This window comes from Fringilla coelebs, assembly GCF_963513975.1.
Source record: "Fringilla coelebs genome assembly, chromosome: 6".
NCBI classification, from domain to species: Eukaryota; Metazoa; Chordata; class Aves; order Passeriformes; family Fringillidae; genus Fringilla; species Fringilla coelebs.
In genome coordinates this window covers 4,782,402-4,806,840 of record NC_140034.1, presented here as the reverse complement: position 1 = coordinate 4,806,840, position 24,439 = coordinate 4,782,402, and the positions used below count along the sequence as shown (strand labels likewise).

Here is a 24,439-nt window from a genome sequence, read left to right as displayed (position 1 = left end):
GCGGGGGAGGCTGAGGGCTGAGCGCGGGGCTCCCCGCGAGGGGCGGCGGGGAGAGCCCGGGGAAGGCGGAGGGAGGGACGGAGGGAAGGAGCCGCCGCCCGTCCCGGCCGCGCCGAGGGAGCGCGGCCGCCGCTTCCCGCCGGGCGGCCCCGCGCTCGGTGTGTGTCACGTCGCCATTTGCTCCGCGGGGCTCAGGGGCCGCCGCCCCCCACCCGCCCCGGCCCCCTCTCAACTTTCCGCGGCCCCGCCGGGCCCCCTCCTCCTCCCGGACTTGTGCCTCCCGCCCCCCGGGGCAGCGCCGCAGCCCCCCGGCCCAGGGAGCGCGGGGGCCGATCCCGGGGATACCGGGACAGAGTTGAGGGGTCCCGGTCCCGGGGGTCCCGGTCCGTGAGGGGGGCGGCGCGCGCACCCGTGCGCTCCCACAGGGCGGGGGAGGGGGGGTGGGGGGGTTTAAAGCGCAGCTCCCGGAGCCGCTTCGCGTCCCCTCCCCCGGGACGGCGGCGCGGCAGCCGCAACTCCGCCGCCGCCGCCGCCACCGCCTCCTCCTCTTCCTCCTTCTCTCTTTCCTCCTCCTCCTCGCGCGTCCCTTCCTACCTGCGAACTCCTCGTTCCGCAGCCCCCGCGCCGCCCGGGCCCCTCCGCAGACGGCGGCGGCCCCGGCTGAGCGCGGCCCCCGCTCCGCCCCCCCTCTCTCCCTCCCCCCTCCCCCCCCCCGCGCGCGCGGACCCGCCCCGCGCCGCAGCGCGAGCCCCAATAAACAAGCGGCGGGAGCGGGGCCGCTCCCATTGGCCGCCGCCCCGGCGCCCCGCGCGCATTGGGCCGCCGCGGACAGCACCCCCATTGGGTCGCGGTGCGGCCCCGGGCGCACGGGATTGGCGAGCGGCGGGGACCGGAAGGACAACGGCGCGATGTGATTGGCTCGGGGCGGGACGGGCGGGAGGGAGGGGGAAGGACGGGGCGGGGGCGGGACGGCGGCGGTAGGGGCGGAGCCGGCGCGAGCGGCGCGCAGGCGCGGCGGCCGCGACATCGCAGGCGCCATTTTGTGCGCGGCTCTTTCCCATTTTAGGCCGCGGGGAGAGGGAGGAGCGGGATCGCCTGTGGGATCCGTGGAGGGAACGGCCGGGAGGTGCATCCTGAGGTCCGCTGAGGTGGCACCGCATCTCTTCCCGGCGGTACGACTCATTCGCTGGGTCTCGGTGGCGGTCGCAGTTGTGGCGGCGATGGCGCAGGAGCGGGCCCGGCCGGAGCCGGAAGTGGAGCGGCCGCCATGGAGGCGCCGGGACCGCCCGCCGTGAGGGCGCGGAGCGGCCGGGGCGGCCCGAGCGCCCCGCAGAGACACACCCGGGGTGCAGGTAGGGGCTGCCGGCCCGCGCCGCCTTCCCGCGGGGGAGGGCGCAGGTCCGCCGCCCTTCATCGTCCCCGTGACGCGTGTGGGGAGGGAACGTGCCCGGCTCCTGCTGCTCGAGCGCTTCCTCCCGGTTCCCTCTGGAGGAAGGCGCAGCAGAGACAGGGATGAGCAGTGTGGAGGACGCTGAGGGCTTCTTCTGGGAGATGTGTGGGGGTGTTGTGCTGCCTGGTCCTGGAAGTGCGGCCTTACGAGGCGGGATAGCCGCACCTGTTGGAGTTTTTGGAGAGAGTTTGGTCTTCGAGACGAGCTTTGATCTGACTAAGTAGAAGTTAACTGTTGAAGGCTATGATAAAACCAAATGTTTTAAATTTAGTTTCACATTTTGACGTATTATACAGAATTTGTTCTGTGCCTTATGGCAATACAGATGAATCGTTTTTATTCTGAAGTAACAGATCCATAATTTTTTTTCCAGAGTGATGAGCATCTGTTTGACAGTGCTCACTGTGAGCTAAAAGGCCTTTCTAAGGGGTCCCTAAAGCAATAGTGGGGGACCATTGTGTTACTTGACAGAAATAGAAAAAAATATATGGTTAATTTAAGTATGGTTCCCATGTAAGCTCTGCTTTGAAGGTGGCTTTTGTATTTTTTTTAAATTATTAAATCTGCTGCTTTAGAAAAAGGCAAATAATGGGAGAGTTCTCTAGGGAGTTCAGTGAGCAGAGGTCTGTGGTGCAGGTAAGCTCTCAAGGTTTAATAGTGCACAAAGTACACAAGACTTTGTTTGGAATTGACTGCAGGCAAGGCCTGACATGGAGAAAAGGTCTGGAATTTTGGTGTTTGGATCTGGGTTGTAAATATAAAGATGGCTGAAGATCTCTACAGAATGTCTAAAGGTTGAGGCATTTAGTGTTGAGGTGTTTGATTCTGTGCTGTCATTCTGTTTTATGCAGGGGATAAACTGGAGAGTATCAGAGGGGAACCTAGAGGAGACCTGGAGAGGGACTTTGGACAAGGGCATGGAGTGACAGGAGGGGGGGAATGGCTTTGCACTGACTGAGAGCAGGTTGAGCTTCCATATGAGGAAGGAATTCCTGCCTGTGAGGGAGGGGAGGCCCTGGCACAGGGTGTCCAGAGCAGCTGTGGCTGTCCCTGGAAGTGCCCAAGGCCAGGCTGGATGGGGCTTAGAGCACTCTGGGATAGTGGAAGGTGTCCCTGCCATGGCAGGGGGGTTGGAATTAGATGATGTTTTTAATGTTCCTTTCAACCCAAACCATTCTCTGATTCTGTGACTTAGAATATATTATGTCTAACCCAAATGTTAACAAAACTTCCAAAATTCCATTTGAATGTGAACTTGTGATCTCTCTGTGGAATGTGTGGGGCAAATCCTGGCTTGGATTGTGAGCTGTTCCTGAGGCATGGTTTGTATTTCTGTACTGAGTGTAGAACCATTCAATAAATAACAGTTTGTGATTAAACTAATCAGTCTTGTTTCTGATTTCTAGCATAAAAATCCTGCCCCTGTGGATGTATCAGTTACAGCCAGCACAATGAGGAGGCTCATGGCACATCACCCACCAAGCTGCTGTGAGCAAAAGGACTTTATTTCTGTATAGCCAGTGAGCAGGAGAGGTGATTTGTTCTTTTATGGTATTTTAAGCACCTAAGAATGCCCAGTGGGCAGCTCAGCACAGCACAAATGTTCTCACACAGCTTAGGAATGATGTCTGGTGTCATGGAATGAGAACACTGTGCTTTTGGCAAGGCAGGAAAAAAGTCTGATTTTGATTTAAATATCTTTTCATTGGAATAAGATATTCAGGACTCAAGAGTTACTCCATGGTACTGAAATTTTTCATCCTAAATGTCATTGTTAAGCAGCTCTGAAACTTGAAGCCATCCTGGCTGTGCTGGATCTTTGTGCCCCATCCTCCTGTGAAAGCCTTTACAGGGAAACTCTGGGAATGAGTGGAAGAAATGAGCAGAGGAGGTCACTTTGCTGAGCCTTTTTATCATGGCCTGGTGTGTTCACTGCCCAAAGTTAACAGCTGAGAAGCTCTAGAGTGGGACAATCACAGTAAGTCCTTTTAGGATCTAATCTCTCTGTAAACAGACACACTGTGAGGTAGAAACATTTCAGTTTTTAGGTCATTGTTCAAAGCAGCAGTGCTTGGTTATCTGTACTGTTAGTACCAAAGGTCTTGTAGATGCAGCACAGGAGATTTGCCTGGAGAAATGCATTTGAGTTTAGCTTGAACAAATTAAAGGCTTCTTAATTTAAAAACAATTAAAAGCATTAAGGCACTCTAAGCATGGCACTGGTCATTGGTCACATGGAACTGTAAGTGATGGCTGTAAGTAAAGTAGTAAAAATAATACACTTAAGCACTTGAAAATGTGTTTGGTGTATTAGTTGCAGGATATACTTCTCCCAGAAATCTTGCCCAAAGTCTTCCACACATGTGGCACTGGATAAGAAAAAGCAAATTTAGGAATGTCTGTATCTTAGAGCTCTCTTTATAAGAACAGCAGAACAAGTCACTGTTGAATGTAGCACGTGGCTTCCTTCAGATCACAGATAAAGTAAGAAGATTTCTGGGATAAGTGAGATGGTTTTATTCTGTTCAGTAATCACATACTGCTCTTGACACACTGGATTTTTTTTGTAGCTCAAGGAATTCAGAATACATGTACAATTGCAGCCAAAATTCTTTAGAAACATTAAAAATATTGGGTCTTATTTTAACACTGAGCTTCTTTCTGTGTAGTGAAGTACAGTGCTACTCTGTCAGACTTTGCAGTTCAGAAGACGTTTAGCTTTTATTTCTGTTTCCATTGTTCTTTTTTAATGCTCTTCCCCTTGGTGTTTCTGTAGTTCTGCAGATCTTCTGTAGTCACTTCTGCAGATCCTCTGTCTATGTGGAACTGCAGTATTTCTGTACAAACTAAGGTCACATGCTTCCCACAAAGCTTTGTTATCTAAATGATTGCCAGCTGCTCAGAGGAGCATAGTAAGAAGTTGTGAAGTGCATGTATAAAGAGAAGAAAATCCCAATAAATTTGAAGTTGACAGCAAAAAAAAAATCATAATCCAGTAATAGCTGGATTATAAAAATGGAAGATCAAACCTTTCCTAGTCACAGAGAAAAAATTAAACTATCAGCATTAACTTCTTTCATTTTTATAATCATGTGTGTGAGAGAGGGGAAAAGAAACAAACCAACTTGAATGAAACCTGTTAAATGCTTACTTAGATTTTCCCCAGCTCTGGGGCATTCCTGTCTTCAAGTTCAGAAAATGGACATTTAATTATTCAAACATAACTTCATGCTGATTTTAATCATTGCCTTGGGAGGGTTCTCACTGGAGAAGACACAAAGCCTGGCAGCCCTCAGGAAGCCTGAATTGATGCATTTTCTCCACTGAAGTTCAGTGCTGATTTCTTGGATCTGCTCTGGGGATGTTTTGCAGCAGTGCAGTCTCTTCTGGACATGAGTAATGATGAAAATATTTGTGATGTAGAGCACTGTCAGAAATACTTCTGTGAGAAAAATTTCAGAATTGGCATTTCTATCAGCTCTGCAGAAATAATACTCACTTTGTACTTGCTTTTCCCAGTAACACCAGTAAAGTGATCCGTGCTCAGCTGGCCAAGCTCCTGGCAGCAGCCTCAGTGATCTCCAGGGAGGAGCAGCCCCATTTTCCTGAATAAATCATGTCCAGAGTTTGTTGTGCTTTGTGGCTGCAGGTCTGAGCAGAGTGTGCAGGAATCAGTGCTGGGCTCATGAGGGTGGTGTTGGCAGCCCAGCACCAGCAGAGCCCTTTCAGCTCTCAGCTGATGGAGTTGCTCCTTCCCCCAGCCCATGAGCTGTGGCATCTGTCAGGCAATCTTTTAATGCCAGACAGAAAATGTTCCTTGTTTTAAGACTGATTTGGTAATCTTGTGTTTGGACAGAACAAGAGCTGTGTTGTAAGAGGCTATTTTTATTTTTTCTGGTATGGAATTTTATGATAGCTGACATATTTGTATCAAATGTTAATGTTGGCTAATTTAGGAACTACATGCTTATTGCCAGGGTTTACTTAAGCATGGATTCTAAAGCCAGTTTCTGCATGTTTTGGCACGTGCTGTTAAGTTATCTGAATATAGATGCTTAATTTCTGTTTTGTTGTCTAATAAAGGGATGCAGGATATGGAATTTGATTACAAATACACTGAATTTCTTGTATTATTTCTCAGGACTGCAAGTTCACGTTGGTGACAATAGTTACAGCTATCCTGGGGAAGTCATGCAGTGTTGCAAAACTACACAGCACTGCAGGGAAGCTGAAGATTTGTGCAGCAGCTTTAATTTAGATGTGGCAAAGGATTCTGTCATCACCTGCAATCAAGTGATCAGCCTGTCTTTCAAAACTTGAAGTAGGTGCTTGAAGTCAAATGAGAATTTAGTTACTGTTCTGGGTAGCACTGCTCACAGGGCTGCTGAAGGAGAGTGTTCTTACATATTTTTCAAAATCACACTTTGGATGCCAGCAGTAAAGGTGAAGGATCAGGTATTTTTATCTACCTGTCGTTAGTTCTCTTTCAGGCTTTCTGGATAACATTTTTCATGGCAGGTACAAGACAGGGGTTAGTACCAGAAATGTATTTTGTGCATGTACAGGCTGCATCAGTGCATCAACCATTCCAGTGTTGGAAATTTAGGTTTTTAGTGCTTTTTAACTGGCTTCCAAATTATCTCTGTAGCATGCAGCCTTTTTTCTTGGCTTCTGAGGTGGAAACTTTATTTCTGATGTAAATTCTTTATCTGTGAAAGTTTTGCTCTTTCAAGGGGAGAAAATATGGTTTTTTTACAGGAATGAAGGAATAGTTTCATTGGTAAATACAGTTACCCATCTACAGGTTGTATATATTTTATGCTCTTGAAATAAATGGAAAACATTTAAACTTATACCTGAACCTCTAAATAGTCTGTATTCTTCCTAACAAAGTCAAATCTCTAGATTATAATTACCGCTGCTTTAGTAAACTCCCATCCTAATCAAATGTACAGGGTAAAACTTGAAAGCAAAACCCATGTGGGTTTGGGAGTGGCAATTACTTATTTCATTGCTATGAAAACCAGCAGGGGAAAAAGTCTTTGAAGCTCTCCATGTTGTATTTGAAGAACCTTACTGCAGTCTTCTGACTAAATTAGGATGCTGAAATAGAAGCTACTCCTCCATAAATATTTAACTTCTAAGATCTACTTTGTAGCAACAGTGTGGTCAGTTTTTCAGCCTTTTGTGATACCACACTGGGAGGAAATGTTTATTGGAGAGGTGTCTAATGCTGCCCATAGCTCAGATGTGACTTGCTGCTGGCACTGGAGAGCTGAAATGTGTGTTTCACTTTGGTGTAGAGATCTAACTCTGGCTGGATTCATTTCTTTACCTGTGTTAGATTCAGGGTCTTCTTTTTTGTTAGTAGTTTGAGTGATCTGTCGTGGGCAATCTGAAGTAAGAATCTTCCCTACTTATCCTTTTATCCTACCTGTTGGTAGTTTATATTTTAGACTGATTTTTTTTCCTCACTGCTTCCTGTGAAGACTTTTTGCTGCAGCAGTAGCCATGTAAAAAAGTACAAGAAGGAAATAAAGGTCTTATGAGCCATGTTGTCATACACCAGTGTCTGAAAAAGCTTGTGCAGAGTTCAGACTTCAACTAAAATGCATCTTTCCATACTTGTAGAGATAAAGAACAGGGTTCTACCACTGATGGTGAGTCCTTGGACATGGTCCACCTGCCAGAACAGGGGTGTCTCAGGCTTGCCAGCACTGATAAGCTGGTGATTAAAATACTTTATTGTTACAGATGCAGAGTGTAGAGCAACGTGATCCAGCGGGATCAGGACTGTGGATTCACAGTCCTTCCTTTAACCCTCCAGAAGCACTGTGTGTGTCCCTGAAGTGTGTGTGTGAGACACTGCAGTCTGTGTGTCACTGCCAGCCTGCAGCCTGGCACTGAGAGGGAAGCAGCAGCACTGCTGTTCAGCATGGCTGCTCAGCAAAAGCAAGCTGGTGAGGGCAGTGCTTACATGGCCTTTCTTCCAGGGCTTTTGCTTGTCCAAATTATTTCAGTCACTGCAGGTTAATTTACTTTTCAGCCTCAGCTAATAAGACTGCAGTTGGTCAGTATTGATTCTTGCTTAAAAGTATTAATGCCTTCAGACTTTTGAATTAAATGTTTTGAGCTGTAAGTAGCTGCTGTTGGTGAGAATCTACAGTTCAGCCAATGATTAAATTCTGATTTTTTTTTTCCTGCTCAGCCATCTTTTCCAAAGCTATTTTTCATTTGTCTGTGTCTTTTGGAGGATATTATTCCAGGTAGCTCATTTCCAGGTGGCCAGGGAGTTGGCTGCTCCATCAACACTTAAGCTGTTAATTAATTGCCAGACTGTGCTGTTTGCTGGAGTTGGTACCTTCAGGGATGTGCTTTCCCCTGCAGTGCTCCTGTGTAGTGTCACCTCATTAGCTACAGCTATAAACAGAGCTGTGTTGTGTGACATTCAGAACTCTGACAGAGCAAAATACATGGCTTTTTAGAGGGCTTTGTTATTCTGGATCAATGGAAGATGTATTGGTGGGAGTGATGTGTCTTGTCCTTGCAAGCAACAAACAGGATACACTGGTGTGAGGGTAGATACACGCTGGGGGAAGCAGCTCTTGTTAAACCAACTGATGGAAAACACATCAAGCTGCATTTTGGTTCAGCCTCAAACAGCATTTCAGATTTGTTTCTGTTCCTGATGTACATGGAAGTGTTTGGGGGAAATAGGCTCTCACTTGGTGGGCTTTGTTGGCTGTGGGAGCACCTGGGGTTAGAATTGAAACTGAGCTTTGAACATTCTGCTAAAGTAGCTGGTGCTTCCTGTGCTGCTCTTGTCACCTGTTAATGCAGTCTCATGTAAGAGCTCTCTGTTCTTTCTGAATGTAATGAAAGGAGCAGATTTCCTGCTTCTCTAAAATCCCAACAAACAAGATAAAATTTAACTTACAAATATTTAGGCATCACTTGGATGGGTTTTGAGGGTGTGTGGGTGTGTTTGGAATGCATCAGTTTTTGGGTAAATTCACTATAATGAACTCACTCTTAATCTGGTGAAATTGGAATCCTAATGACTGATTTTGGATATGCAGACAGTATGTGTACCAAATGATATCTAATTTTATAGAGCAATAAAACACACCATACTCTTTCTAAACCCTTGATTGGCTTGTTTTATCATGTTGCCTAAAATGGTATTTGCAGTGGGCAGTTCCTACACTGTTTTTAGGGGAGACTTGAGGGGATTTCAGTTTTTTCCTGTATCTGAAGATATGGATGTGTTTGGACTACAAACTGTGTGATGCTGCTGCCTGCTTCATTCTAGTTGTCCATTTTTGGTTGGCACAGCAACTCGTAAGAACCATTTTTAAACAACTGTTTCAGAGTCCTTTAATAGCAATGTACTGAAGATGAAAGAGCACTATGTGGGGGTGGCTGCATCCATCTGGAAAAAGGAGACTTGGTTTGAGCTTGGTTGTAGATCCTGTGTTCTAAAATACTAGAATGTATTTACAGTAAGGCAAGGCTTAACTCTGCTACCACTTGTTTTCTGCAACTCTGGGTAATTAGACATAATAGGCAGCAAGATGCTCTAGAAAGGAAAGTTCCAAGCAGTTGGTATCTCAAAATAGCTCTCAGTTCTTAAGTAGAAGTAACTTCCTTGCTGCATGCAACTTGAAAAACTGGTGGGCAGAGGAAAAGCTGGTCCTTGTCTTACAGACATGCAACTGAAAGAAGAAAATGAGGGGGAGAGAACAGACTCTGTGCTGTATTTTGGTGCAATTAGAGCATCAGAATTGTCATGACAATCAAAACTATTTTTCTCTTTGTAATCTTTCAACTGTGTACTTCATTTTAAGGTCATGCTAAGACGCATTACTGAATTTGCTGTTTTGTGTTCCCTTCTATGGCTGTGGTTTTATCTTCAGGAAGAGACTTGCAAAACAGCCCTGGAGTTGTTCCAAATCTCCTTCCTTAAGTGTGCCTGGGACTGCACAGGCAGGAGCATCCCAAGCAGTGCTGCATCCACATGGACATCACACTCTCAGCATGTGGGGCTTTAACCTCAGGCCACTGAGCTATTTTTGGTGATGAGAAGTTACAAATGAATGACCCAATGCTTGGCATACTTCAGATCTGCATGAGACACGTTCTGCTTGGAATGTTTCCTTTCTGAGAGTCAGCACCAAATACAGATGAGTAGCATTTCTTTTGGAGATGGCCTTGTGAATGTCTGTCACACAGGAAATTTCATATAAGGGTTACTTCTGACAATCTTGCCATCATTTCATCAGCAGTACTAGCAGTTGTAAGGAGGCTATTATCCAAGTCAATAACTTTTATGGCCTTATTAAAGTAGCATAAAATTAATTATCTTGATACGATAGCCTAAACTTGCTTTTTGAACTCTGCAAGTGCACTTTCATATTCTAAAATCTGCCCTGGTGCAGTCATGGAGATGGATGTAAGTAAACCAGATACTGGAGTCTATTGTTTTGTAATTTGGCACCTGCAGTTCACCTAGTCCCCTTCTTAATTTTCTTGAGCAAAGCTGCTGTATGTGGACTTGCTGACTAAATAATTGCAACAAGGAATGTGACATATCCAGCCTCGGTAAACAGCAGAGTAGTGATTCATCAGGTGCTGAGTAACAGCCACTGGATGTGTGAGACTTAAGGAGGAGGAAGCATCTTACTGAACAGGCTCCTCTTGTGTCATCCCTGGATCTGTACTTCTTAAACACTCCTTGGGTGGAGGGATGACTTTGAGCTAAGAGATGACTTGGTCTGTAGACTGTTCCTTCCTGCTGTTCTGTGTAAGCCCTGTGCTTTGGGTCTTGAGCAGGAACACACCATTGAAACCCTTCAGTGTTTCAGCATGGCAAGAACTGGAGTTACGCATTCCAAGTGGGTATTTAACTTTCTGCTGTATGATGTGTTCCCATAAATGGCCAGAGGAGGACTAAGTAGGTTACTTGTGGAGCCTGAAGGAAGCAGTGCTGCTTTTCTGCTATCTTTAGATCTGAAACTTCCCAGTGCTTTGGGCAGAAATAACCCAAGCAACACTCCTAGACTCACCTCTTGCTCAAATCTCTAATTCAGAAGATCTCACCCTGCCATTTGTTTGCCTTGCAAAGCATTTCCACATTTTAGTTACACTGAAGTTATAATTGACCATTTTCAAGCCAGCTGCAAAAGCTAATTTTAATTTTAGGGAAGGGGATCCAAGCCTTACTTTTGTAGGAATGCATGCTGCCTTTCAAACCTTCCTTTCAAACCTTCATGCTGGCTGCCTGATCAGGTGTTGTTCTCTGGGCTTAAATCAAACTCCTGTCCTTAGATGTTTAAGCCTGCAGGATATGGGAGTATCTATAACTGAGCCAGAATTTCCCCCCCCCCCCCCCCCAATCCTATAATTAAAAGAGAGCTTCTGCTAAATATAAGCTTTTTGGTTGTTTGCAATTTAATATTATTTTGTCTTGTTCTGGAACAGATCTAGTTGTCATCTAAATCATCTCAGATCCAGCTTGAGCGCTTCTGGAACTTGTTCAACAAGTGATTTCCCTCAAACAGCTCTATATATTTAGAATAAAATGGTCTTCAACATTAATTAAAGGTTAATCAAGCTTTGCTATCCCACTGCATTTTTAGTTCATTTGGTCAGTGAGACCACAAGCAGCCACTTCCTTCTTTTTTAAAGATTTCTTCCCCTTCTCAGCTTTGAGAAGTTTGACATAGCAACAAGTAAATACTGCTCAGTAGCAAAAGTCATTGAAGTTTCTGTTTAGCCTATCAACTGTGGACTAAATTAGTGAAACATTATGATGACTAATGCACTACTATATAATTAGTTAATTTTTAAGTAACTAAAATTAGTAAATTACTTGTTAAATACAGTGTGGTTGCCTCATGGAACTGCAGGGTTACAAAAATAGCTGTCACAGGGGAGTTGCAGTAGTTTTTCTGCTGGAATGAGTCTCTGGGCTAGAAATCTATTCTAATGTTCCTGGGCCTTGCTGACAAGAGGCAGCAATGCTGAACCTATGATCAAAAAGAATTCTGCTGGTTTTCTGTTTCTAAAGTAAAGGGCAATGTTAGTATTAAAGGAGCTTGTTTAGAATTCTCCTGCCTTTTTCCTCTTTGACCCTCCCTCCCCTCCCAAAAAAAAGCAAATTTCTTTTCTCACCTTCTAATGCTCAATTTTTTTTTTCTTTCCCCATCTGCAGTCAGTGGAAATGAAAGTAGATGTTTTCCCTTACCATAAAATTTTCATTAACAGACTGAGTCTATAACTCTGGTAAATTAATGATTAAATTTGGAAAATAACCTGACAGTAGTGACCATCTTGGTATTGTTTAACTAAATTTTGCCATGACAGGCAAGACACTGGGCAGCACTTTGCATGTAGTGCTATCTACAGCCTCTTGAAATTGCTTTTCATGGCACTTTTTGCTTGTTGTGAAAAGGTACAGAAAAGTGTTGATCCTCAAAGAAGCTTTTTTAGGTTTGCCATGTTCTCCAATAAGTAGTTTTTTGGAAATTTTGGATAAGTGAGTAGGTGGCTGTGCACCTTTTATCTCTTCATATTCCTTCAATTTTGTCTTTTAAATATGCACAGCTGGTCCTGCTCTTCTCCCTGTGCCCTGAAATGTGGCTGTGAGTGTTGTTCCAGCTCCTGTCCCCAGCTGCGAGTGGCTGTCACTGAAAGGATTAGAGGGGTGGATGGGTGGGTGTAGCCACACGAGGACAGCCTTCAGTTTCCCTTTAGCATTTAGTGTGTGCTAAAAACACCAAGCTCACGGCTCTGATCCTGGACCTGACGATCCTTCTGGATCCCTTCCAGCTCAGAATCTTCTGTGAATTTAGGAATAGAATCAAGACACAAAGAAGAGAATCAGGTACTTCCCTGCTGCCATTGCCAGGGAGTGGCAGATCAGGCTCAGCTGATGCTTTAAGGTGCTGCTGAGGAGTTTCCTGACTGGCACTGGCCTGTGACTCCACGAGCTGAGTCAGCAGGAAGCTGCAGTAGTAAATTCAGTCTGGAGCCCTGGAATTCCAGGCTGACTCAGTGCAGCAGCTGTTCCTGCTGCCTCAGGAGGAGGCACTGAAGGAGGGTGCCTGTCCTGGCCATGACTAAGGCTGGCTCAGGCTGGCCCCATCTGTCCCAGCAGGAGCTCAGGTGGCCTGAACTGACACAGTGAGAGCCACCTCCCTCTGCTGACCTTCCCATGTCACAAAAAGGAAGTAGAACCTGTGCTTTGTAACACAGGAGACTGGAGAAGGCCAGGTATTTTCCAAACTGCCTCTTTAAAAATAAACCTGTAAGGGAAAGCTTCTGTTTTAAGGGCTGGTTAACATGAGTGTGTAGTCCTAAAGCTGAGGAGTTTGATTCATTACACAAGTATGCATTTTAGATTAGCAGGGCCATTAGAGTTTTAACTGCATGTACAAACAAGATCTCAAATTTTAACTGAGTTTTAAGGTGGTGAACAGAACAGTTTATTACCTTATAGAATCATATGGGTTAGAATGGACCTGAAAGACCATCTCATTGTTCTCCCTTGCCACGGGGCAGGGTCACCTTCCACCAGACCAGGCTGTTCCCTTCCCCATCCAACCTGCTGTTTCAAAACTTTGAAGTGCCTAGAATAGGCAGTCTGTTTTCCTAGGAAGTGGGGAATGACAGCAGCAAAGCTTGTTTTTCTCTTCTGGAAAGGTCAACAATTGATGAAGCTGATTCAGAAGTGTGTTAAGATTAACTACAGCTGAATAAAAGAGTTTAAAAATAGTTTGGCTCTTCAAGCATTAATTCCAATTACATTGCTTAATAGATCTCACAGCTTTAGAACTTAACACAAGCACTGTTTTAAATTGAATTAGTTTTTAATTCCTCCTACTCCTCCACTAAGCCTAGGCTGAGTACTTCAGATTAACATTCCTTTAGCTGCACTCCCGGTTGTTACACAGGCTGTTAGGAGTTGTCAGCTGTGCACATCACCTTAAACTGTAACCTGCTGGAGCTGGCCATGTTCTCATCTCTTCTGCCAAGAGCACTCACAGACTGGCTGTGAACAAACAGCAGATTGTGCTGCTGGTTAACCAAGGAAGAACAGAGTGCTAATTTTTAATATTCAACTGTGCAGCATTAACAAGAGACTTGTCTAGTGTATAAACAGATTGTTTTTCTGTGCATAGCCTGGCTCAAATGGAGGGCTTTAGGAAGCAACAGCAGCCTGATGTCTTTCCTTTTTAATGTCTCCTTAGATACAGTTGCTGGCCTATACATTTTGAAATAAAAGCTAACAGACAGTAAAATGGAAAATTTATTAGTGCAAGTTGGTCAGTTGGTTTCTTCCAACAAGAACACAACAGCATCCCATGCATAATGCATTATAAACAAACCTGGTCTAAGATAAGAAAAGTTGGACTTGTTTTGGAGTAACAATGTGTTACATATTGTCATCATCTGACTCATCTTCCTCTTTCAAAGATTCCTGTTTAAAAAAAGAAAGGATAATTATAGTCTAACAGTTGTTTTATAATTCAGCCTGCAATAAACAAAATGAGGTTTGCTGCAGCTTCACACCCATCTCACAGTGTCCAAACCCTTGTAGTCAGCAGGACAGTTCCCATCAGTACATCTACTTTTGAAGGAGAAAGACCCCACTTGTGGCAGGCAGGGTGTTAACAGTTTCTGAGAGCAGAACTATCCCTGGGTTACACTGTAGCCGTCCCTACTGTCCCTTCCCAGTAACCCCAGCTCACACTGAGGGGATGTGTGCTGGGATGATACATTTTCCAGGCAGCTCAGCAGTTTGTCAAGTGAAGCACTGCAACAACACTGAAGTCATAACTTACCTTGGCATATTTTTCTGCTTCTTCTCTGATGTCTTTGGGAACAATTTCATGTTTTCCATTGGTTACTGCCAATAAACAGAGTATGTCTTAATTACAATTCACACAAGAACCTGACATACAGAGTGAATTTAAGAAGCAATGTTTTTGCTTTAGTTACAAAAAGTTATAAATTTTCTGGAGTGTTTATAGAAATTACAGAAATGCCTTACTTTCTCCAACCCAGCTGAGTTCCAGCTCAAAAGCTTTATCCTTTACTTCATCGTGAACTATGTAGATTCTGAAAGGAACAGACAAAGAACAGATTAGAACAGACTGACCAAAAGGCTAAATATACTTTGTTCCTGTCACAGATTTCTTCTGTTAAAGTATTCTCATGATTAATAGAAGCTCTCCCTGTGCCTTCTCCCCACCAAACACCATCACAGAATTTTCCAGGCTTAACTGCTAATCTAACAACACCTTAAATCATTACAGCAAGATGAGATGTTCAAGTTGCCCTAACTGGAACAAACTTTAAGATTTAGATACTGCAGGGCCAAGGCTGCATCATCACTGCCTGCTTCTGTTAGACCACTTATAAAGCAGCTTGGATTGTCCTGCATTTCCCCTGTAAATCTTACTGCAGTTTACACTTAACACTAAATCCCGAATCAGACACAGTGTCTTGTGTCTAATCAGAAGATTTCCAATGTGGTGTTTATGGCAAACATGGAAATGGGGATTTAAACTCCAAGTGGTATCCCAGCATACACAGTGCCACCCAGACCAGTAAAATCACTGCTTAGCCTGTGGGACAGAAATGGTAACACTGCAATAACTGACCTGATTAATCCTGTGGCAGAACACACAAACAAACTGGAACAATCCTGAACTGAGACACTCAAAGCAGAACTCACAGTAACCTGTGGCTTCACTGTTTAAGAAGCCTGTATTTTGTATTTCTTAGTTTACTTCAGAAAGCACTAGTAAGTCAGAAGTTGAAAGATACCAACAATTCCTATCCAACATGGAAACCTTGGAGATAGTGGAGGAAGGCAGGACACCTTCAGCAGCACACTTCCAGTGAAACAAATAAAAAGACTGAAGTGAACATCGGTGTCCAGGAAAATCCCCCTCTGTGCTTACAGACCCTCCTGTCTGCTAGCTGAGGTGATCTCTAGGCCTTTCTCACGTTTCAGCTGGTTACAAGCCTTTTGCAACAAAGTGTACACTTCACAAGCTCCTGAAGAAATCACTGCTCTGGACTGTGCCTACTATTTTAGGTTTAATCTTTGCTGTCTTGCTCAATGCTATTAGGGAGCTGGATTTGAGCTGAAAAACACAGCCCTGTCTAGATCTGCTGCTGAGTTTGAGCTGAAGCAGAACTAGAACTGAAGTATTTTCATTATTATGAATTATTTTTAAATGTCTAATAATAATACAGCTATACTCAATATATTCTTTTAGAGACGTTCTACTTTGCTTCTTTCCCAAGCAATTTTTTTTAGGCCGGGTCCAAAATCTCAGCATCATTTGTGGGCAGCTTCTCTCTGAAGCATCAGGTCATTGTTCAAACAACTCCTACTTCAGAAGCAGCACACCAAGAAGTTTCCTTTCATCTGTCACCTGATTTAAATATTTTAAAACCAGGGATTAGAGTCAGACAGTTTAAGATACAACACCCAATTTAAAAGGAACAGCCTCAGTTTGAAACCAAAGCAAGCTCACCGGGCAGGATTTTTGTCAAGTTGGAAAAACAGGTTGCAGACTTACATTTTTGCAACTTCTTTAACAACATCACGGCAGGTCATTTCCTTCATCTGTAGGCAAGAGACACACAGATAGAAGATTTCTATTAAGAGAATATAAATCTTCCACAGGGCCAGAACAGGAAAGTCTGTGCATGTGCCTGATGAGCTTCATGTTCAGTAGTCAAAGGCACAGAAAAGACCAGAAGCACATTTCTTCTCTACAATGCATCTTCCAGCATGCTCTATGCAAGTCATTCTTCCAGGGAAGAATCTTACAACTGAAATATTCTAGGAAAAAAATACTACTTGGAAATTCCCCAGTTTAAAGCACTCGTCAGCTGAAATCTTAGATGCCACACTGGTGTTGCTGGCATCCTAAAAGCTTGACTTATTCCTAGATGCTTTATGCTCAACTGACATAACCCCATGGGAGAGGCACCACATATTCACATGTAATAATGGTATTCCTTCTAGGCAGCATAGGAATACTTTTGGTCTTACCAACATTTTATGCAAGTAATTTTGGGCTTTAAGTAATGCCTCAAGAGGAGAATATTGTTTAACAACCAACTGCCTGCCTGAGCAAGGCATCAGCATCTCACTTCACATTTTCTCAGTTATATCACAGTCTTTTGGCAGCTTCACAGTTAATCAGAAAAAAGGCTGGTACAAATTTCCAGGAAATAATAAACTTGTGTTTTATAGATCAACTTTTCTGGCCTGTGAAGCAGTAATATATTCTCCTATATTTCATTAATGCAATTTACCATCTTTTCCAATTCCCCAAAACATTTCCAAACTCTTTGTGTGGCAGGTAGTTGTAAGGCACTGGTGAAGGGATTAAGATGACAGGAGTTCATGTGGAATGTCACAGCCCTTTCTGGGGTGAAGCAAAGGGCTACAGAAGAAATGGCCGTGCCTAGCTAGACAAATGTGCCATCACAATCCCATCTGAAGAAGTTCCCTGAACAGAGACCCACTGCCTTTTTGACACTCAGTCCAGAACAGAAATGTAACTTGTGTCACACAAACACTTAAATGATGATGTGTATTCATGCATATGAAGTTAGCAGTCAAACAGGAAACCCTAAAGAGCTCTACTACTGTCATGCATATTTACAAAAAAGAAAACTGAAGTCAATTTAATTGCTGCCATTATCCTTCTCCCATCCCAGGTATGTTAATTCTGCAGACAATGAAAGCAAACAATGTGAACAGTTAATCATGATCATGTCCACATATCAAAAAGCTGTACTAGTATCAGAGCTGCAGGAGATGAAGAGATTAAAGCAGTCTCCACACAACTACAAGTTTTCCCACAGCTGAGTTTACAGACATAAAATGCAAAGGATGTGATCAATGCAGGGTTTTCTTCTTGCCCCCTCAGCTAGAGCAGTTTCACACACTGTATCCTCCCCAGCCAGGAGCTGCTCTGCAGTCCCCCAAGGCAGGGTTAAAGTCCTGACTCCCTGCTTGCCTCTCCCTTTCCACCTGCACTCATCTCTCCCAACAAACAAATCTTAGCTGACCATCAGCTGGATCACCCCACAAAACCTTTTGTACTTTGTGTTTTTCCCATCTTAGCTTTGACAAATTCACCTTGTCAAAATCAGCTGTGACCTGGAAACCTGCCCAGACCACAGTGAACAAAGGTTATGGGCACGTGGGGCTGGACTGACCCCACAGAGCTGTGACAGGATCCCACACTTCATTACTGGGGACCCCCCTAAATGAGCACCTCAGCTGGGCCCTGTGCCACACCTCTGCTCCAGGTGTGCATTTACAGCTCTGCTGTCAAGCTCCAGGAATTCACATCAGTAACTGCAGAAGTTCTGGAAAATCTCAGCATTGCACAGAAGATTAACTATTTGGAGTAAATTGTGTGTTACCCAACACAGCATTGTCTTTTGCCAATGTGCACACACAGGAATTGAAATTATGATTTCCCAGGTGCCACAATTCCAGTAAAGATCAAATGATCATGCAGGCTTCTTACCTTTAATTTGGTATTCAAGCATCTGAACCAGATTCAAAACTGAGTGAATCCAGTCTAGAACATTCTCATTTTTCCTGTAATTTCTCAGTCATGGTGCTACAGCACCATAAATAGGCTATTCTTAAAAATATAACAATCATATAAACTCTGAACCTTTCCATGAACAGCTGTGACATCCCTCTGCAGACCAAAATAAGATGTATTTGTAACAGAGTATCACATAAGTACATGAGACAGACCAGGAGAAGGATTTGGTTCTGTGTTGTCTCCAACTCCAGGGGTGTCAGATATTAAAACACATGAGGAAGATGGAAATCTTTCAGGATTCTAACTTCAATCAGCTAAAGGGACACTTCAGTACTTTTTGGTTGTCTTCTCTCCACAGACCAGTTTTTCCTTAGCAAGAGCAGCCTTTGTGAACTTGCTAAACAAAAGAATCATCTAAAACCTTTGTGAAAAAAATAAATAAGCACTCTGCACAATGATGCCCTACAGTTTTCATTCAGAATTAAAAACATGTTTCTACTTTTATATTCACTCACTTACTTGGCTCACTGGCAAATGTACAAGGAAATATTTCACCTGCTTCTCCTGCATTTTATGTATTTCAGGCACCCAAAAGGTAACATGATAAGCCAAGAATATTTGTCTTGAGACAGCTCAACACTGTTACACCATACCTGAAGTTTTTCTATCTCTGTTTTTGCAGCCTGCCTGGCTTTACCAATGGCACAACCCCAATAACCCTAAAAAAAAAAAAAAGAAACAAACAATATGTAAATGTAATTAAATACCAGACCCTCTACACCTCTTGCTGTCACTTAGCACATGACAACCCCCAACCAACACTGAGAGGCCAAAAAATCCTTGGTATTGTTCTCTCTTGGGGCACATCCCCAAATTGCTGAATAGAGCCCAATTACTACATCAAGTATCACCACTATTGATAGAAATTGTCCAATAATTCCTGGACAGAAATTTATCAGCTCAAAATGTTGTAATAGATTTTTTAAATTGCTATTACAAGAAATGAAAGAATAAACTAGAAGTAATTTGAAGAGAGAAGTTCTATATGAACTACAGAAGTTCTACAGGATCCAAGCAAATCCCAAGCTAAACCCACCTACTGTGCAAATGTATTTGAAGTGTAAACACATAAAAATTAAGCATTTCTGTTTCTCTCAACATCCATGGTACTGGATATACTGCATGAAAATTTTAAGAAATCCAGCAGTATGAGTGTGCACTGACCTGTGTGTAACACACAGCTGAAAATGCAGCACTAACAACAATTATAACAATTCTATTTTGATTTGGTTTGCTGCTGGCAGGCAGTGCCAGAGGAACAGCCCTCTCTTACCTGAAATATTTAGAGAAGGGGGTATCACTACAATTCTCGCCTTTTTGGAGCAGTGCATGGGAGTTTTCACTGGACAGAGCCACGTGGATGAACTCCCAATTTCTGACAGACAAGCTTTAAACTCATTTCTCAGACTGCACTTCTAAGGAATACACGATGTTTGTTTAACAGGGATGTGCAAAGGAGCAGCAGTGATTCAGCAGAGATCTTCCCAGGCAAAAGGAGAAAACAACAGCAGCTCTTTTGGACCAACACTTATTATTTTCCCAACTAGAAACTTTTAGAAAAGGAACTTATGCTAAGATGGGAATATTTTTGACACACTCACGTATGAAACTCCTGATGGATCAATCATGTACAGTTGTGCACCATCATCACTATCATAGGACCCCAACATGAAACTGGAGGAAAAAAGAGAAATTAAAACCTTTCCTTGTGCCAACACACACAGAACTAGAGAGACTACAGCAGCCTGGGTTTCCTACACCCTTCCTGGAGCAGAACTCCTCCTGTCCTGCTACACTCTGTTGAGCAATTTGCCTCACAACAGCACCTGCACATCGCCAGAAACCTTTTACTGATCAGTTACCTGGCAGCAGATCTCTGTTTATCAGTTCCTTTGCACCACAATCACACAGGAGCTGTAACCTGCTCTTTGGGTGTCAGAGCAAGCGGGGTGACGGCACAGGAAAGTTTTGCTTTCACCACCAGCACAGACTGAATGGCACAAACCCTCAAACTTTAAAAACCTGGGGCAAATTAACCAGCTCTGTAGAAGGCTGGCAGAGCCTTATGGGAATATAAATTCCTCACCACAAAAAGAAAGAGGAAGGGATTCTTTAGGAGATGAACTGTGGGTTACTAATTCCAGGTTCCAAAACAGAACTCAGACAACTGAAGCAGTTCCAGCAGGTGTGAACCGAAAGATATTTACAAACAAAGTGTGTCTGCAAGACTCACCTGCAGCCAAAAGGCCTGACAGCACTGTACAGGGTGTAGGCATGCACGTACATGGCCACTCTGTCTGCAAGATGCTATGTGCAAAAAAAGGAAAAATAAAACAAGGAATAAAATTTAATTCTCATGTCAAGAATAAAAGGCAAAAGCCCTGAGAGCTGCTCTCTTACCTTCAGGGGGATGTCATAGCCATAGTTAGACCTGAAGTTGGAAGCCTCTTCGCGGGCGATGTCTGCCAAGGAGCGCGCGTCTGCCAGGAGCCCCGCCACGGCCTGCAAGGAGAGCAGCACAGCTGCTCACACACACACACACACACACACAGCTGGCAGGGCTCAGCCATCCCCTGCCACAGAGCAATCCACACTGCCCATGTGCCACCAGCCTCTGAACGTGCCAATGCCATCGGGTATTAACAGAGTTTTCCTCTAGGAACATCAATAACCGAAGTTATCCTTGTTAATTATCCTCTCATGATGGACCATGACTGCACCAACCCAAACAATGCTGCACATCCCCTGAATTCACAGGCCTCTCTCACACTGCAAGCACTCCCTGACACCATTCTCATACCTACTGTGGACAGGCCTGTCCTCCATACACCAATCTTTAGGAATTCAGGTGATTTCCACACTGTTGAGCAGAAAACCTCATATGCAACATGTTTTCCCTAAACACACCTTATCAGGTAACTGTGTAAAAAAGTACCATTTTAACACTTGTGTTTATATTTACATACAAGTTTGAACAACTGGAAAAGCATTCCTAAAAATTTAAAACAGCCTCAATCTTCTACTTTAAGTTTGGATTTTACTTATGTATGTATTAAAGAATTACAAAAAACAGTAAAAAACACTGGCATTTCTGACTTTGTACACAGACAAATTTACATTACTTTCTTACACTACTTATTTTTGATTCTCTGATTGATAAATTTATCCTTTTGAGGGGGGTGAATTTCTGCAGGCCTAAGTGAAGTGGCACCTTACCATCCCAACGTGTCTGTCGACATTGAAGAGGCGTTTATTGGAGCCCTCTTCGTAAAGCTTGGACAGGACTAATTTTTCTACTCCAAACACAACTCCATCTTTGCATCTTATCCCAATTGCTGTACTGGAAGACAAGAAAAATGTCAGTTTCTCACAATGTAAAATACTTCACAGACAATTACCAAGACAGAAGAAACAGAAAATTTCTCCAAGGTAGGCTGGTCACAACTCCAGCACTGAAGACAACAAGGGGGTGCAAAATGGTCTTTAAGGTCCCTTTCAACCCAAAAATCATCCTGGGATTCTGTGATTCTAATCCTGATCTGGAGCAGACAGACCCCTGGGTGCCCCTGCCAATCCATCCTGCTGCCCCTAAAGCACAGCTGGGATTTCCAGTTCCCAACATTCCTTCACACACACTCCAGGGAGCAGAGACACTCCCAGAGCAGCTTCAGCAGCCCTTGGATGTCTCTGTGTCTGGAGGAATCCCTAGAAGCTGATACACATTTACAAGGAAGGTTCTGAGCATGCCTCAATCCACATCCCTAAAATGGGCTTTTAGATCAGAACTCATTTTATCACCACAATTTTACCCTCATGTTTCTCTAGTCCAACAGCACTGCTGTAAAAGAGGCCAAAAGAGCAAATATTTGATGCAGACATTTGTATCTTACCTGCTATTCTCCACAGCTTTCATAGCATATTCCACTTGGAACACTCTGCCATCTGGAGAAAACGTGGAAGCTGACAGGTCATACTGAAGAACAAGACACAATTCTCAGGAAGAGAAACCCACACAGTATCACAGCATTTTCAGATCAAGCCCATTCGTTTAAAAAATACAAGACTGTCACTGCTAGAGATGATGTGAAGTCCCCAAAGCAGGCTGACCTCTCATACAGGATACAGAAACAGAAGAAAGCAGAGACTAAAAGCCAGGAGAGGCTATTTCACAGTGCTGGATGTGAAATCACTGAGATTACACAACACTCAAAACCTCTGGGAGCTTTTGTCTGCCTTTACATTTCACAGAATCCCAGAGTGGTTTGGGCTGGAAGGAACCCTAAGGATCATCCAGTCCCACCCCCTGCAATGGCAGGGACACCTTCCACCACCCCAGGCTGCTCAGAGCCCCATCCAACCCGGCCTTGGGCACTGCCAGGGACCCAGGGCAGCCACAGCTGCTCCGGGCACCGGTGCCAGGGCCCCACACCCTGACGGGGCGAATTCTCCACACCCTGACGGGGTGAATTCTCCACACCTTCACGGGGTGAACTCCCCACACCCTCACGGGGTGAACTCCCCACACCCTCACGGGGTGAACTCCCCACACCTTCACGGGGTGAATTCCCCACACCTTCACGGGGTGAACTCCCCACACCTTCACGGGGTGAACTCCCCACACCTTCACGGGGTGAACTCCCCACACCCTGACGGGGTCAATTCCTCCCCAGTACCAAACCTCCCTCTCCCCTGTGTCACTCTGCACCCGCATTGCTCTTTGCCATATCACTGTAGCTCCCGATCGAGAGTCCCTCCCCTGCTTCCCTGCAAGCTCCCACTTAATTTAAACGTATGGATCACAGCAATACGTTTGAAATGCATTATGTATATTATATAGAGGGGTATAAGAAGTGCATTTTCCCCGCGCCCGCCCCGCCCTGCCCTGCCGCCGGTTCCCCGGGCCTGCCGGGCCGCAGTGACTCAGCCGCCCGCAGCGCCCCGGAGCCGCCGCGCCGCGCTCGCCGCGGGCCCGGGGCGGCCGCGGGTCGGGCGGGGGCCGGCGGGGGCGGCCGGGCGGCCGCGCTGTGCCCGTGGCGGTGCCGGCGCTGCCGCCCCTCACGCCGCACTCACCCCGGTACCGATGGAGCTCATGGCGGCGCCGCTCCCAGCCCGTCCCGCGCCCACCGCCCAGCAACGCGCGCTCCCATTGGCCGCCGCGCCACGCTCCCAGGGTGACGTCACTACATGTTACGTTAAATTGTATGTAATACAAGCCGTATTCACAGCGCCCGGCTAGCTCAGTCGGTAGAGCATGGGACTCTTAATCCCAGGGTCGTGGGTTCGAGCCCCACGTTGGGCGCATTAGTTTTGAGGTTTCTCGAAAGGTTCCAGGCGGGAAACGCCAACTCCCGAGGGAAAAGCCTCGGTAAATCCGGAGGAAAATCACTTTTTGTAGAAGACCCGCACGCAGAAATAACCTGTGCATGACAAGTGGGAGCCTTGAGAAACTGGGCCGTGAACGATAAACACCGGATCCCATGACATTTTATGTTTTAATAAATAATGCAAGAAACAGATGTTAATCAAGTAGGAGCTCTGGGCTCCCCCACGGATAGAGAGGAATTACAGAGATACCTGGATAAAGCAGGGAGCTGGAAAGGTAACAAGAGCCAGGGCGGGATTCTCCATCTAGGATGGGGCAACCCTGGTTTAACACAGAACTGCAGGACAGCTGCCAGAGCAGCCCCACGGGAAGGGATCTGGGGGGTTTAGGACAGCAGGAAATTCACCCCTGTGAGGACGGGCAGGCCCTGGCACAGGGTGCCCACAGAAGCTGCGGCTGCCCCTGGATCCCTGGAAGTGTCCCAGGCCAGGTTGGACGGGGCTTGGAGCAGCCTGGGATACTGGGAGGTGTCCCTGCCCTTGGCAGGGGGGGAACTGGGTAAGGTTTAGGGTCACGTCCAACTCAAACCGTTCTGGGATTCTGTGGTTTGCGTTGGTCCATCACTGAACAGGATCTCCAGGGAAGTGCTCACAGCCAGCCAGAGCTCAAGGAGCACCTGGACAATGTTCTCAGCCATAGGATTTACTTCATGGAGTCCTGCAAGGAGCAGGGAGTTGCACTCCATGAGCCTCAGGGGTCCCTTCTGATTGAGACAATCTGATTCCATGAAAAGGGAGAGGAGGGAATGAGATAAAGCCATTTCCCACAGGGAGCAGCTCCTGCTGATGCAGACCACAATGCACATTCCAAAATCCTTCTTCAGTCAGGAGGACTCACCTGGAGCTGTCTGCAATTGGCCAACACCAAGCTGCTGGAATGGCATCCAGTCCAGAACTGGGAACCTCACAGGGAAATCCTCCTGTTAGCTACTGCAGGGGTTTGTGTCTG

General features: G+C 45.3%; 2 protein-coding genes across 3 annotated transcripts in view; both read right to left on the bottom strand.

Moving 5' to 3' along the window:
* The window catches only part of ARID4A (AT-rich interaction domain 4A), a 46,903-nt gene extending 46,232 nt beyond the window's left edge, over positions 1-671 (bottom strand). For both annotated transcript variants that reach the window (XM_084207444.1, XM_084207443.1), the window contains exon 1: positions 595-671. The gene's annotated coding sequence lies outside the window, so the exon portion shown is untranslated. The remainder of the gene's footprint in view (positions 1-594) is intronic.
* Positions 672-13,742: 13,071 nt separating this feature from the next.
* Positions 13,743-23,231, bottom strand: PSMA3 (proteasome 20S subunit alpha 3). Its single transcript, XM_084208252.1, has 11 exons — positions 23,179-23,231; positions 21,999-22,081; positions 21,325-21,448; positions 20,509-20,610; positions 20,342-20,415; positions 19,710-19,782; positions 18,702-18,767; positions 16,048-16,094; positions 14,505-14,572; positions 14,296-14,360; positions 13,743-13,931 (listed from the first exon to the last, which is right to left on the bottom strand). The coding sequence occupies exons 1-11, from the start codon at positions 23,197-23,199 to the stop codon at positions 13,887-13,889; spliced, it is 768 nt and encodes a 255-aa protein (XP_084064378.1). The 5' UTR covers positions 23,200-23,231; the 3' UTR covers positions 13,743-13,886.
* Between the last annotated feature and the right edge of the window lie 1,208 nt (positions 23,232-24,439).